Source organism: Tyto alba, unplaced genomic scaffold (genome assembly GCF_018691265.1).
Source record: "Tyto alba isolate M040663 unplaced genomic scaffold, T.alba_DEE_v4.0 Super-Scaffold_45, whole genome shotgun sequence".
Classification (NCBI taxonomy): domain Eukaryota; kingdom Metazoa; phylum Chordata; class Aves; order Strigiformes; family Tytonidae; genus Tyto; species Tyto alba.
Window position 1 is genome coordinate 18,821,375 of NW_024881321.1, and position 16,115 is coordinate 18,837,489.

The window sequence follows — 16,115 nt, forward strand, 5'->3', positions numbered from 1 at the left end:
AATTGTTTAGTTACTGCTTTTGATATATGTGAAAAGCATCATCCATAATTAATTAGAATCGCACATACCACATGCTGTGCTGCTTGTGGCCATTCCAACAGTCTTCCCAAATCTCTCTTCCTCTCTCTTCCCCCAAAGAGATCACTTGTGTTCTTGTATGTGCAATTAGCAGTCTGGCCCCTGGTTCGTCTAATCATTCACAGAGCTCTCCGTAAGAGAAGAGTAAGTGACAAGTAACTTGAATTTTGGCATTCAGTCCAGGGTGAAGAAACAGTGTTTAGCTTTGACGTAATGTCTCCCCAAAACTAGGCTTTTGTGTTTAGCTCAAGTACAGTTTTTTGCCTTTAGGAACAAATTGCACAAGGGATGCTGTCCTACCTGCTGTCAGAGAAGTTTGTTTGGTATGGCATGCTAGTTGAGGTACTTACTGTAACTTCAGCTACCCATACTGTAACAAATACACTGAAGGTGTGGTAAACTTGGAAATCTTTAATGATTCTTTTAAGAGTATAATATTGGCTGCCTGATGAGGAGCGCCTACATTTAGATGCTGAGATGTGGGTGCCCACATGTGTATGAAAGGTCCAATTCAGCTGTCCACATACAAGCACGGAGTGGTGCACAGTATGAGGTACTTTGATGCACCGTGCTTGGCTTCACTATCACCATGTGTCAGAGCTGTTGAGATGCCACAGACAACCCAGGGTCTCTCAAATAGGATGAGGTACCTATACATAGGCACTGACTTGTGCACTACGTTTTAGTCTGGCTATAGCCAATGGGCTGCTTGTTCTCCATCCACAGGATTGCATTTGAGGTAGCAGAGAGATTGTTTGGGGTTTCTGGCACCCTAGTAATCTTCTGCCTGTGCTTGGGTTGTGAATACTCTCACAGATGTTTTACAGCTGTGTTTGAGGCCATCATTTCGAACTCACACGTTGTTCTTGCCAATGTATTGTAGAAAGTGCTTCCCCTGCTGTAATTTTGACATTCTGCCCTGGTTTAAATTGCTGTACATCTATTTTAAGATAAAATACCATACATCTGTTTTAAAATACCACACCATCTAGACCCCGTTCTCAGGCCCAGGTTCTTTCTCTCGACTTACTCCACTCATGTCTGAGTGAATGGTACTAGTCCCATTTATGGCCAGTCCCCAACAGCTTGCTGTACTGAAAGGCTCCTGGTAAATGCTATCATAAAGTGGCAGATGTGTGCAAATGTAAATATGTTAAGATGCGTCTGAGGTGTATTTGGGGCCACTTGTAACATAGGCTGTGGGCATACCTGTTGTTACAACTTAAACAACATTTTTGCATCCACTGCCTGCAGTGTGTGTATGTTACCTTTGCTTTCTAATAAATTTTTCTACCAGTTCTGGCAAGAATACACTAATAGAAAGGCTTTGCATGAAATTTGCTTTTTTTTTTTTTTATTATTTTCTCCTTATTTAATTACACCCTCCCCCTAAATCAGCTGAACTTTCTGTAACAATGAGTTACATCAGAAAAATTGCACCTTTGAACTTTTTAAGGCTTTCTGGTTTTCACAGATTTTGTGATTGGTTAGTGAGTCAGAAATAGATCATTTAAAGAAGATCTGAGTGAGACAGGAGGTGAATAGCGTTTGAGTATCTGTTACAATTAGATAACATGAGTCTGTCCAGTTAGTGTGTCTTTTATAACTTAACAAAGCTTTTAATATGTTGGCAATGGAAAGATGTATGTTTATACCTCTCCCCTTTCGCTAATTTGAAGTAGTTCATGGTTAACAACTTAAAATGGTGCTAACTCTATTAATATCAATAATACGTTATATTTAGTCATTTTCATATAATACCACCAAATTTCATAAAACCAAGCTGTTTTCTGCTTCATGTTGTCTATAAATGTACACTTTTTTCTGTGACACAGAAGTAATCTCTTGCATTTTTTCTTACAATATTTTAATTTCTTTTGGGTCACATTATTCTTTCTGAATAGATGTTAATATTAATGCCTTTTATTACTTCTGATTTTCTGGAACCAGAAGCAACAGAAGTATAGTACTGTGAAATCATCCAGAGTAGTCAAAATCCAGGATAGACAAGATACTGAAAATGGGATTGAGCTTCTTTTGTTCAGGCCCACCTTCCAGATCTTGAGATAAATTTACTCATAAACTTTTATCCTGGCACACCTTTTTTCATGTGAATTTTAAAGTGTCCATTTTTATAATATCTGAAAATCAGAAACTTTGTACTTTGGACAAATTAGTCCAGCTAAAGAAGGAGTTTATTATAATGCAGTGAGAAGGGGCAGATGAAAAACACATCCTTCACTGAGTAGCAGTGCATGCAATCTGGTTAATTTTAATGCATATTTTCCATTACCTTTTTATGTTGATTTTTTAGCTTGGTTGATACCTTCATAAACAGGCCACAAATACAATTCGCTTGAAAAATTCTGCTTTTATTTTCCAGAAATTACGGGTTATGAGTTACTTTATTGCATACACTTCTGGGGAATAACTTTTCTCGGGCAAAATATTATGAACGTTATTGGCTGTTGAAACATCCTTGGCTCATTTGGAAAGCTGCAGATGTGTTTTGGGGGTTTTTTGTTTTGTTTGGTTTGTTTGGTTTTTTTTTTTAAGCAAACTCCAGGCAGATACAGAAGAGCAGCATTTCAGGGGCTGTAGGTTGGTGTTTAGATATTAGTTCAGAATAGATTAACATTGATTTGTGTGTTTGGAGAGGTGGGAAGAGGTCTGTTCTTACTGATTTACTGATGTACAGAGTGTGTTTCTATTCATAACCTGTCCTGTTCAGTAAGGAAGGGAGAATTCACTATATGAAAATGTTGCAGACATTATTAAAGAGAAGGAGAAAAAAATCCTGCTTTGTCATTTTTGAAGTTATATTGAGAATAGGGATCAGTGGGAGAAGTCATGGAAGCACAGCAGAAAGATCTTTAATGTTCTGTAACTATCTGTGGCAGGAGACATATACCTGTGAAGCCAGTGTGAGGTGAACTAGTAATTCTGAATAAAATGGAAGTGTTCAACATTAGCAAAATGTAGGTATTGACAATCATAAAGAATGGGGTGTCTCACTTAACTGAAAGATTTACTTTTAGTTCTTAATCAGAATATCAGAACAAACTCTGAGTATCTACATAATATATTACATAATATTTAAAATAGAAAAGCACAGATTTTTTTCTTTACGGTTCTTCCCCAACTTATTTGTGCATACAGTACAGATAAGGCAGAGTTGAATTCACAGGGTTTGTATGAAGGATTTAAGTATGTGTAAGAAACTGCTAATGTAGCTTAAACGGTGATACAGAGTTCCCTGCAGCACTAATAATTATGATTCATTGTATCACATTCCTTTAACGATAGTGCAGTTTTGGCGAGCCTTATGAGTCCTTTTGTTCACATAAAACATTGACAACACTTGCAGAGAATAACAATGAATGAACAAGTGTGTTTTGAGAAACTTCACTGTGGAGTCAACTTAAGCCCTCCTTGCAAGGAGAGCCTCATTGGATGAGGCACTTTGGCAGGAAGAAGATGATACTTATCAAGAACCACTACAGGCCTCCCAGTCTGGCAGCCCACCAAGAGGAAATCTCTTCTGGGCAGCTTTGCTCCAAGGGCAAAGTCTGTTTGTTTGCTACATGGACATTAATCTTCAGCCAGTGATAGTATTAGGTCAGGGAAGGAAAAAAAAAAAGGCGATGGAACAGAGGTGGCCACGAGTGGTACTGGGATCAGAAGACAGAAGGCAGGTGCTGTCTGTTCTGGTGTCCTGCCAGAAAGAAGCTGGGCCACGGATCCCAGGCTGACTTCAGAGAAGAAACGGCATCTGGGGAAGAACTTCCTGGAAAAAATCAGAACTGAAGCAGCTGGGTAAGAGGCAAACTGCTTTCTTTACTGTAATTTTGTGGAATGTTTGACAAAATAAAGGACACTTTTGCCATTTTTTTGACCCGTTTCTCACCAGTAGTGAATATGATCTGTGCTGTGGGGTGGTCTTTTCATGCACATTTCCAGCTGAAGTCAGAAGACCCTGTATTTCACAATTCCCAGTTTTTCTGTGCCGTAGGCAACAGGCAATTCAGCATGGATGCAACGTAGGGGAAAAACTGACAACATGCAGTAGGCGATTTTTGGTGGATAATTCTGCTGCAGATACGTGAAACAGGGACAACATATGCCACCTAAAGAACACTCATGAAGTGACAAGCACGTGTGTCATATGCATGAACTATTCAGAGAAGGTGGTAATAACCAGGAACTGATTATTAACTCCCTTCCATGACCTATCCTTGCATTTTCTTCACACTTTCAAATATCTCAATAATCAAACGCCAGTAGGTCATGCTATTACATCTCAAAGAAGGTTGGGAAAGGCGAAGATACATCTGTGATGCTTTATATGGCTGCATCCTGCTTAAACATCATATTTGTTTTGGCCTAGATTGTAGTTGAGACTCAGTAGTGGGTCACGATAACTGTGGATGCTGTAGAAGGTGCATGTCCTTTGGAGTTCCTTGCTGATGTTAATATCCACATCTTTGTAACAGAATGCACTGTAAACCAATGATTTTTTAGGCTTGCCACAGAACCAGATTAGTGCAGAATAGGTAGCAGAAACTAGCAAATTTCAGCATTCATCATAAACAGGACTATTTGGGCAAATTACTTCTCACCTGAGAATACATCTCAGCTCTACTCCTTCAATCCTTCTGTCTGTTAATTTTCTCATCAGTCTTAGGAGAGCAGAGAGCTCTAGAAAGGGAAGGTTTGCTACTATCAGCTTGAAAAAATATTTTTGTTCTCATATATTTCCAGCAAGTTCATATCTAGACACATCTCAGTGGCCTGAAATAATATTAAAATCACGTAACTCCCACCTTCTGCTTCCATATATCAAGCTCACAAGAGCCAGCGTTTTATTTGCAAGCAAAATGTCTGTAAGACTCTTTCCATAGTTCTTAGGAGACAAACAGGTGACAGACAAACTTCAAGAAAGAGATGAAAGAGGATGCATCATACAAGGAGATGAAAGCTGCAAAATGCCATCAAGATGAACATTTCTGGGTTTTCCCCAAACACAAAACTGACCTGATATTTTCATTGCTTTTCAGGGCCATTTATCTCAGCAGACACAAGGACCCATCAAAGAAGTAACACAGATGATCGATGGATGTGAATGTGCAGGTGCAGCAGGAATCTGCTGCCTGAGGACTGAATGAATCAGCAGCAGAGCAGACTGCTGGAAAGAGAAGGGACTAATGAACGGGAGGCAAAAGAAGTGGCCACCCATGACATTGAGGAAATCCGAGCTACTTCTGTACCTGTTTTTCCTGCTGTTGTGGATGCGTCCACTGGACAATTCAAGGCGCAGATCATCCCTGCAGTGACTGGTGCAGTCCCTGAGTGGGAGAGCATGTTGTAGAGTCTGAGGAATTCTGCTTATACAACATGACAGATGGATAGTATTAGAAAAGCTATTTTTTGCAGTCCCATCTTCCCTACCACCATCCTGCTGCTCAAATCTTTTTTGCCAAGTGCATTAATGCCGATTTAGGATTTCAGGTCTAGGATTTTAAAGGGTACACTTAACAGTAGCTACAGACATCCCATATTAATTAATTTTTGGCCACTATGGGCCAAGGATTGTATCATAGGAAAACAGTTCCTTTTCCAGTTTGCAAAATGATGAGTATTTCAGAAATAGGGATATATAGTATCTGTGTGGATGCCACTGTTTGCATCCCCAGGACAGTTTTGAAAGCCTGGTATTCTGTTTTATCATTTTGATATCAGTGATATTAATACCACCTAGCTGAACCACAGTGGTAATCCCTTTGATAGTGTTCAGTGCTACACACTGAGAGTCTGCCAGTGTCAGTGATGAGTCACTGAAGCAAAACAACTCTATCTCTTTGATGAGGGATTACCGTTAAACTGGTTCTTTATTAGGATTTGTCTGTAGTCTAGGTTCCAGGAACTCAAACCTTGCATTTCCTTTTCCTGCACTGAACACCTCCCAATCTTACCTCCCATACCTACTGTCTAATTTCAAAAATATGAAGATTTAGTGGATTTAATTCCCAGGAATATTTAAACTATTTCCTAGACAATAGTGGTTTTGTGTCTCAGATCCTCTATGGTAACCGAAAGTCAACCTTAGTTGAGAGGGAAGGGAAGAAGGTCTCATCATTACAGGACTAGTGTGCATGATACAATGTGAAGGGTAGGTACTGAGACTAGGGACATGAGGGTGCTAGAAATGCTGGACCTTTGAAGTACAAGGATATTTTTGACTATTTGCAGGATTCTGCACCAGTTCCTATTATGAGGGCCAGTCATAAAAACCAGCTGGAGTTGCATCCTTGCTGTGACTCAGTTTGCTGAAGTTACAAGGGCATCACATATATTGAAGTTACTGTTAGTGACTATTAATACCTTGTGTAGATAGAACTGTACTGTCACTTCTTATTACTCGTCAGTTGTTAGCAGCTTTAAGGATTGGAGGAGCTCACGATGGTGCTAAATAGGTTATATATTTATGTGGACTGAAAACCAGAGATTTCTAAGTCACTTTCTTGCTTCTGTGGACTAAACGTGCCCTGTGCGAGGTAGGAAATCGACCCAAAACAGCATTTCCAAGCCGTGCGTGATGTGTTGTTCCTGTACATAAATCCAAAGCATCAATCCTGGAAGGCCCTTCTTGCTTCTGGAGGGAGCAGTCGCAGCTGCCTGTCAGAAGACAAGTATACCCCTGCTTTCTGTTGCAGTGTAAGAACTGGAAGCAGGCATCTGCCAGGCGCTGGAGCCTACGGCAGGAGCAGGAGCTGGTGGCCTGCACACTGACCACAGTACCGGGTGAAACACCACCTCAGCAGGGCACAGCACTTGTCCTCCTGACCCCGGCCAAGAGGCCAGCGTTGTGGTGGTGTCAGTGACAATTTAACGAATGACCGGTTACTTCCCCGCAGCGGTGCTTTACTGAAGTCTGCCACGTCACAGGAGGCAATTCAGAGCAGGTCATTCAGTGTGCGCCTTTCTTCCCTCGCCAGTCTCTTCTGATTATAGAGAACTGAGTCATCTCCCTTGGCCCTGTGGCAGAAGAGACCAAAAGAGCTTCGTCTCAGATTACCTAATGCTGTTATGGCTGTGAAGTCTTCTTGAGATGTCAGACTTGGTTTTGGCTTCTCTCTCCAAATCAACTAGTGTGAGTGGGGTTGCAGACATCTTCTGGCCTCTTAGACACTTGCCTGAGCTGTTGAACCTGCCCCAGAAACATTTGGGGCATTTGCAGCTTTTTTTTTTTTTTTTTTTTTTGTAAAAGGTCCTACGGGTCTGCTGCTCTGAAAATGCCCACCAAATCAGGCACCACACGTGGGGTAGGAGGGAGAACCACCAGATTTGAGAATCCTAATGTCAGCCTAGGGCTCCAAGTGACTGAACAGCATCAGGACTTAGCAGGTTTTGTGCGTGGCCACCTGCAGAAGCTTAGCATGCTAATAAGGTTAGGTACTGAACGGAATCTTTTTGCATCTCATTGGCACCTGAAAGCAAGACTTAGTCACTTAGGATGGATTCATCCCACCTGTCTTTAGACATCCACAGTGTAGACACCTGTGTCTGACTTTGTCACTGCAGCCTGGCTTTCTAATCACTGAAAAGAAACAGGCACACTTAGGGCATGATTCATCTGACCCACTTTACACATTTCTGTAAAACTCGTTCTTATTATGATACTTTAGTGTTTAAATACTTGTTATTCCAAAAATGTAATGCCTATTGGTGTCTTTAAAATTATTTGTGAATAATTGTGTTGTTACAGTAGTCAGAAAGGCTCAGTTAGTAGGCTGTCAATGTATTCATGTTCTTCCTGCAGAGCAAAGCCTTTCTTTGTGTTGAAGTAATTTGTCTTAATTTTGTTTTTCTACAGAAATTATGCAGAGGCTGCTTGTGTTTGTTGAAAATTTTGACATGACTGTGGATGTTGTCTTCTTTTGCTTCAGATAAACTTCGAAGAAGCATGCCTAACCTCGCTCGGATGCCAAGTACCCCCACCATTAACAGTAATGCTGGCTTTGCTAGTTCTCCAGTCACTGTGAGAAACAGTCAGAGCTTTGACTCCAATTTGCATGGAGCGAGTAATGGGATTTCAAGGATGCAGTCATGTAGTAAGTACCTGGGTTCTTTGGCTGCATGCAAGGAATCGATAGAGTGGTAAAATACATGACCTAGTCACTGATCCTCTGCTTTATGAAAAATGAAAAGCACTGTGTTCCTTTTGCACCAGATTTTAATATAGATCAGGGTTTTCAAATTTTCTATTTTGGAAAGCAAATTCTGTTGATCTTTTTGTGCAGTATTGAGAGTTCATCACCTTTTTATTTTTTTCCTCTATGCCGATTGATTTTGTGCCGACTTTATAACTAATATTACAATCATAATTAGTAGTACTGTAGAAGCACCAATAGTTCAATTAATTCATATAAGCTTAGATTTTTAGTTTTGATACTAGAATTGAAAACTTTTTCTTAGTAATTAATACAATGCTGGTTTTACAGTACATTGTATAAATACTATCTTAAAATACATGACCCCTCTCCTGCTGAAGTTGAGGCACTTTCTTCCAAGCAAATGTGGTAAACGGAGGGTTATATCCTGAAGTGTGATATAATTGTTGAGTAAGGGAATTAAAATTACTCTATAAACATTTTAATTTAGGTGACTTCTTGATGGGGGGATGAAGGGAGTATTGATCTAGTGGATGTTTAATTGTTAATGTAGAATGTCAACAAGATAAGTCAAGATCCAAACTCTTCTAGCAAAGTGGTTGAGGTACTTTGAGAGGGAATGGAAAACATGGATTTCATTGGACACAGGCAGGAAAAAGGATTTAACTTATGCCTCCCATGTCCTGTGAGATATTAGAGGGAGAAGTTGGCAAAACCTTTTCCTGTGGGTGTTTTCTTTCAAATTTAAACGTAATTTACAAATGTCTTTGAAACTATTAAATTGCATATTTTCTGGAAAATATACTTGACTGCAGGATTTATTTTGGTTTCTTTTTTTGTCCTGCTTGAATAGGAGAATGGAAGTAGTTGTTCAGGTTCCCACTTGAACTGTCATGGTAGTGCACGGAGTTTAATTTTATTTACTATTTTAGAAATATGTATTTCTCTGTGTGTGTATGTATGTATGTATATGTATCAAATGTGATTTTTCTGAAATAATTTTTTGAAAAACATTTCTAATAATTGGCTGTGCTGTGATACTTAAGGAGTTGTGTTATGGTAACGGTTCCATAGCAATATATTGCCAGTATTGTTTAATTGAATCACACATTTGTATTTTGTCCTGTGTCTTTAAATGATTTTAAGATGTTCTTTTCCAAAGACTTAAAAAAGATTGGCCTGTACGTGGTATGTTAGTTTGTGTGCTTCAGGCTTTTGACAGTTTGCTTTTGATATGTGGTCTCTGTAACAGATGTGTGTCTAACGTACACCAGAGGGCAGGATTGTGTAGAAAATCTATATATAAAGCTTCTGGAACCCATAGCATTGATTTAAAATGACAGTTTACATAACATCGGCTTTGGAATATGCTGTTATATTCAAGACCTTTTTATAGACTTTTTATTGGTTTTACACATAAAGCTGAAGACTTCTGTGATGTTTTATAATGCTTTAATGCAGTGTTCCTTAAAGAAGATGTGGTTATTGCAAACAATGTCACAAAAATCTAAATGATCTAACAGTAATAAATTTATACCTTCAGCAATTTTTCCTGTTTAAAGCTCTAATTGCATAGGTGGAATTAGTGTGCTTGGAATGGCTAATGAAACCTCTTTGAGGGGAGGAAGAAGGATGAGTGGGGCGTGGGATTTTTGTTCAGGATAGGGATGGAACGGGGTATTTTAGTTCAGTGCAGTGTGACTGGATACAGTATTGGATCCAAGGGGTTTTTCAGCAGTTTATAATTAGCAAGTAAATTGTATAATGATGTGTTTACCTCTGTTCAGGTCAATCTAGACATGAGCATTAATAACTGGTTTCACCTGTTGCACGCTGACCCTGTTCCTTTTCTACTACTCTTTACAGTTCCATCACCAGGACAGCTTCAACACAGAGTTCACAGTGTGGGACATTTTCCAGTGTCTGTCCGACAGCCTCTCAAAGCTACTGCCTACGTAAGCCCAACCGTACAAGGTAGTAGCAGTAGTAGTAGCAGTATTCCAGTGTCCAACAACTTGCAGTTATATTCTAACACTGGGATCCCAATGCCAAACAAGGCGACCAGTCAAGGGATTGTAGGACGCAGTGCTCTTCCAAGACCATCGCTGGCTGTCAATGGGAGTGGCATACCCAGAAGTAAAATTGCACAGCCAGTTCGAAGGTAAGAGTTAAACAGGCCTCCTTCCCTATGTGGATGGCTTTGGCTTAGATTGTGTTGTGGGGTTTTTGTTTGTTTTGGGTTTTTTTTTTTTGGTAGTCCTGAATATGAAACTGGGGTATAAAAGAGAAGAGTTTCTAGCTCCCCATGCTGAGTCACTGAATGGGTGAAGATTTCTTTACAGAAATAGTGATGGACAATACTTGCTGCTAGTTCCTAGTAAATTATGATAATTGATAGAATGTAATCATATGTAAATAAGAATGGATTTCCGCCCGTCAATAAGAAATCAAAACAAATAGAAATCTCATAGCATTAACATATGTGGCTTCCCTTCTTTCAGGGTTGTGCCAACTCCTATTTCAATGTCACAGGATGAGCAAATCTTAGAGTATTCAAATAGAGTTGCATCCCTGTTGTTGTAAATGACAGTAGACTGTAAAAATGCAACTTGTGACATTACAACATTGTGAGGAAGGAAATATCCTGGATAGCAGAGTCTTGAGGTGAACCAGCATCTTAGCAATTCCAGCTGGGAGACAATAGGCAAACAGGGAATCCTGGAGTATCACGTACTTGCAATGAGCTATAATGTTAAGCAAATGCATTTTTGCATTTATCCAGGATAATTTCATCTCTGAATTATTTTTTTTAGAGCAAGCAATAAAATAAACCTGAGGAGAGAGACTGTGTTTTAATCACCTTATCACAGCTGGAAGATAAACTCCTAGCTGTACGTTCTGTGATAAATAGGTGATGAAGTTTCTCAGAGAGAAACTTCTGCCAACTTGTGTCAACTCTTCCAAATATTTCTTCCCATCACACACATCCCTCCTCTTGTGAGGGCCCACTGTGTGACCACCTGGCTTTCTGTTGGATGAGCTGTCACTGTTTAGGCTCTCACTGTTTTTATACTTTTCACTAGATACTGCTTAGATCCAGAGTAAGTTCAATTGCTTACATTCTCTCTTTGATTGGGTTACTCGGGGATTACACTGTGGTGACTGACAGTGGATTTTGACCAACTGCAGTGAAACTTTGATAAAGAGCTGTCAGATTTCTTCTTTGATGAAGGTTGTACCGTGAGATTTCTATTACAACCTCCTTTGCTCTCTGCTGGAACTCTCTTTTAGATATTTTAGATACTTAAAATAGGTTCTTAGACACTTTTTATATAGGGCCTGCATTCAAGAACTTCAGCATTTACTGCATAGGATCAAACATGGAATGAGGCAGTGCTTTTGATAATTTGGTAAATAAAATAAAAAAGATAACCAACGTGGTTAAATATTAAGTGCTCTTCTCCTTACCGTTAGAGATTCATGCATCATCCTTAAGCAGTATAAAGAAATTTTAACAGTTATAGTCCATCTCTTCTTAGCCTTGCAAGTGAGGCAGCACCTTTTTTTTTTTTCCTGTTGAATGGATCCACACAACCCTCAGCCCTCTCCAACTCCATGCTCAGGGCTTCATGCATACTCCTACCTTCCAGTCCTCCACTTTCTATCCCTACAGAATGTGAGGGGCAGCAGGGACAGCTTCCCGTGGGACGGGGTGAGCCGGGAGCCGAGTGGGAGAGCCAGGCTGCCCCACAGTCCCCAACCGAGAGCAAGCACTGATGGTGACCAGGGTCAGAAAACAGCCCCAGTCTCTGGACAAGTCCACAGTGATGAAGCAGGTCCCAGATAAAGCCAGGAAGTCAGTCAGCAGCTCAGGGTCTGGATCATCCCAGGTGGGACGGCTTTGTTGTTCCTGCTGCCTTGCGCTGGAGCTGGACACCACAATCCAGCTGGTGATGGCAAAGTAAAAGGGGTCTTGAGACCCTCCAAAACTCTCTTATCTCAAAGCACGTGGCATCATACTAACAGCTTGTGCTGGTTTGAAATGGTTTTCAATGCTGGTGCATATTCCTGTTCACTGCCCTGTAGCGGAGATTCAGCTCTGGGTACGTAACAATATTCCTACAGTTGTTTTCAACTCAGTTAATTATTCCTTACTTTTTCCCTCTTCATTTTGTTAAACTTACTTTCCTCTCGTTCTTTCTGGAAAAAAAAGACATGAAAGCGGCAGTTGCAGAAAATGGCAGTCAGGTCATGTTCTATGCCTCAAGTAACTGGATTTATATCAAAAATAAGTGATTCTGCGACAAAGTGGAGCTGCACAAAAGCAGCTTGGCTGAACCTAAGTTTAACCAACTTCTTTTTACTTAAGTGTAATGTTTTTGCCACTAAAAAAGCACTTGTAGCAGAGAGGCAAGAAGCTGCTCTGGTGACTGCTTTTAACTTACAGACACTGCCTGCCTTATAACATATCTCTGCCTTTTTTCAGCCAAGGGCATTTGGAAGGGAGACGAGGCATCCGTAACTCACAGAAAAAGCAGAGGAGTGTGAAAACAAGACTTGAGACTTGGTTTTACAAGAAACAGTTTCACAGAATCACTATTTTCAGCAAGTTCTGGTGTAACTAAAATATGGTTGCTGCAAATTAGAGATAGCCTGCCTTGTGGCCAGTGAGTTGGCAGTCAGACCAAGTCAGTTGTTTTTCCTTTTTTTTACTCTTATTTGAAACAGCATCCTTGGTAGTACCTGGAGGGTTTGGAAGGTGGTCAGCAAGCATTTTATAGCAAGTCCTCATTGATGAGTGAGACACAGCCCGGGTGTGAGGGTGGGGGGCCTGGAGGACAGCGAGTTCGCTGCAGGAGTGGTGGGTGCTGGGACTGGCAGCTCTCAGACTTTGGCTGCGGGATGGAAACACATTGTTATGTGTCTTGGATAAGAGGTCTGGAGCAGGATTTGGTAGAGTTCTTCAACCGATAAGAAGCTAAAATTCTTTAGTGCCTGCTTAGTGTTTTTATAAAGCGCTGGGTTTTCATGAGCCTGCTGAGCACAACAGCTTTTTGGAGATTATTTCCCATTAGATCTCTGCTGTCTGTAGTGACAAAAGTAGGTTTTTGTCATCTTTAGCCACGAAAGAACAAATCTTCCCATTTAGAGCGGTCTCATGCATCATGACAATTATTCACTAAACTCCTTTTTACAAACCTTTTACGCTGTTAAGACCAGTAACAGTAATGGGGTCTCATTGGAACTGACCTTAATTTCACTGTCGATCTTTACATTTGCATTAGCGAGGAGCCAGAAATATTCCAGAGTGATGTCTAAGTAAGCCACAAAGGCAACGTCACTGCAAAAGGAAATTATGTTTGTTACCCTGATCTTTCACATGAAATATGACTTCCTTTGCCTTTTTTTGTTATTCGGTTAATACAGTTTTCTTCAGCCTCCAAAGCCACTTTCGGCACTCAGCGCGATGCGGGATGGGAACTGGAGAGATGGCTGCTACTGATGAAAGATGCCCATCAGCAGTGGAAAATAAATAATGTGGATTTCATTACCCAGCTGGCTGGGTAACAATGATTTGGGAAAGGAGGGTCATACAGTATTATTTCCCCCAGGATTTTAATATGTAACCATCCATAATGCAATGTCATTTTTAAAAAATGAACATCTTATCAAATACTAAATATTGCACTTAATCAGTTACCTGAACAGCTGCATTGTTATCAGACTAACAATGGCAGTGTAGGCATTTGGAACTGAAGAAAGTAGTATATGTGTGCAAAGTACCAGAATATTTCCTTGGAAAGAACTAGGAGATACTGCTTTCGGAAAGCTTGGCTGTACTGAAATTCTAGGATAATTTATTCAGTGTAAAGGCATCATGCATTTTATTTTGTATTTGGAGGGACTTATGTATGTGCTTGAATTTTTTTCTAGTGTTTCCAGTACATTTTATTTTTTGTATACTTAAGTTCATTTAAACTTGCCTGAACCTTGAACAACAGAGAGATAATTTAACTTTTCTGTGCCATAAATAATATTTTTGGGGTAATGTACTTTTTTAGCGCTAGGAACATATCTTACAAAATTGTACCATTGGCAATACAAAGCAGTATATTTATGTTGCAGAAGCACACAAAAAGTAGCATTCACTGGAAATTGCCATCCAGCTGGGCCAGCATGGTTTTGTTGCTCTTTCACCATTTGTTCGTTAATTTATTGTCATAGTGTTTTGTATTTAAAATGGCAGCATAAGTCACATTGCACTTACAAAGATACAGTGATCTCTGAAACTACAGTTGATTTTCAGTACTTTATTACAAAGAATAAAATTGTAATGTTTTATTAACAGTTGCTTATGGAAAATGAGTTTTAATGCGAATAAATCTTTTTGATAGATCTTTTACAAAATCCAATTGCACTAATCAATGCTTTCTTATAATGGCATATGACTTAATATTTGATTACAACTGTGTATACTGCTGTTTTGGAATGTTTCAGAAATAAAGAATCTATTTCAGCAATAATGCTGTTCTTGAGTGTGCAATGTAAACATTGTCAGAATTTAGCAACTGACATTTACTTAGCTCCTGAAGTTTTTATTACTTAGCATTTATAAAGATTATTCTGAATTTTTGCAAATAGTAACTAAGTTCATCTGAAAATTTCTGAATTGTTTTTTAAATTGTGTTACGAAACCATAGAATGCATAGAAGGCATATGTATTATTTTTAAATCAATCTTAATTCAATCTGAAGAATTTTTTTCAATTTAATGTTCAGATTCTGCAAGTACGACTGTGACTCGCAATGGGAAACAGATTTTGTATCAAATCACTGTGGCTCTGAATTTGCTCAAAGACCTGCATTTCGTAAAAGAGCAAGCTAAAATAAAAAACAAAGGAGAAGCATTTAGTTGTGAGTAAAACCTTCGTTACACTGAGAAGTGATTGTGTAGTAGTGCAGCATTGTCCCTGCTCAGCATAACATTTTTTAACAGAGATAAACAATTCATTTTTCAGTTCTTTCAATCCAGTTAAAATCCATTTCTTAAAAAAAAAAAAAAAAAAAAAAAATAGCAAAACTGTTGAAGAGGGTATCGGGAAATATTCTAACAAGGAGATTAGTTCTACACAGGTAAGTACTTCAGCAGGAGTGTGCCAAACTTATCTTGTTAATAAGAAACTTTAATTGGAAGAAATTACTGCTGGTTAAAGCAATCAGTCATTTGTGGAGAATCTCTCGTCTTGCATGGTTTGTCTTGCTTACAGACCGATTGTGGTGAGGGTGCAGAGCCAGCTTGAGGGGGTGCTTTGCTATTTGCCTGTGGCGAGGGCTGCAGAACCTTGCAAATCAATGAACTCTCCTGGCTTCTGGTGCTAGAGAACCAGCGTGATCTTTTTCAGAAAAGGTGGCTGGACACCAGTGGCAATGACTGGCTTCTGCTCATGGCTGGCTGTACCGGGCCTGGTCTGAGCTGTCTCTTCACTCTGTTCCCTAGTGCCGGGATTTAATCCCTGTTCCTCCATTTCCAGGGTCAGCACATCCCCACATGATTCTCAGTCTTTGAAAGAGGTTGCAACTGCTGGAGGTAATACTGATTTGTTCACTGGAGGGCAGTATATACTTTGAAAATGTTTTCTTTTTAGTAGCTAAAGCTCTTCTATTTTTCAGGCCCTTGGTTTGAACCCAGTGCGTGTGTTCCTTCCCAGTGCTATCTGTGTATGATGACAACATGTTAAAGGAAGGTGCCCAACTGTTTGTGATTTGCATTTTTTAATTTCACACTGCAAAATGTGTCATGTACTGGAGAGCCGAGAATTTTGGATATAATGAACTCTTTGAGAAGATGCAGTTGTTTTTCTCTTCT

At 39.7% G+C, this 16,115-nt stretch overlaps 1 protein-coding gene across 3 annotated transcripts in view; it reads left to right on the top strand.

Moving 5' to 3' along the window:
* SLAIN1 (SLAIN motif family member 1) overlaps window positions 1–14,770 on the top strand; it is a 54,212-nt gene extending 39,442 nt beyond the window's left edge. For all 3 annotated transcript variants that reach the window (XM_032985999.2, XM_032986000.2, XM_032986001.2), the window contains 3 exons: window positions 8,025–8,189; window positions 10,116–10,410; window positions 13,677–14,770. In XM_032985999.2, the coding sequence (XP_032841890.2) occupies window positions 8,025–8,189; window positions 10,116–10,410; window positions 13,677–13,752 (536 nt within the window). In that variant the 3' untranslated portion in view covers window positions 13,753–14,770. The remainder of the gene's footprint in view (window positions 1–8,024; window positions 8,190–10,115; window positions 10,411–13,676) is intronic.
* The last annotated feature ends 1,345 nt before the right edge of the window (window positions 14,771–16,115 follow it).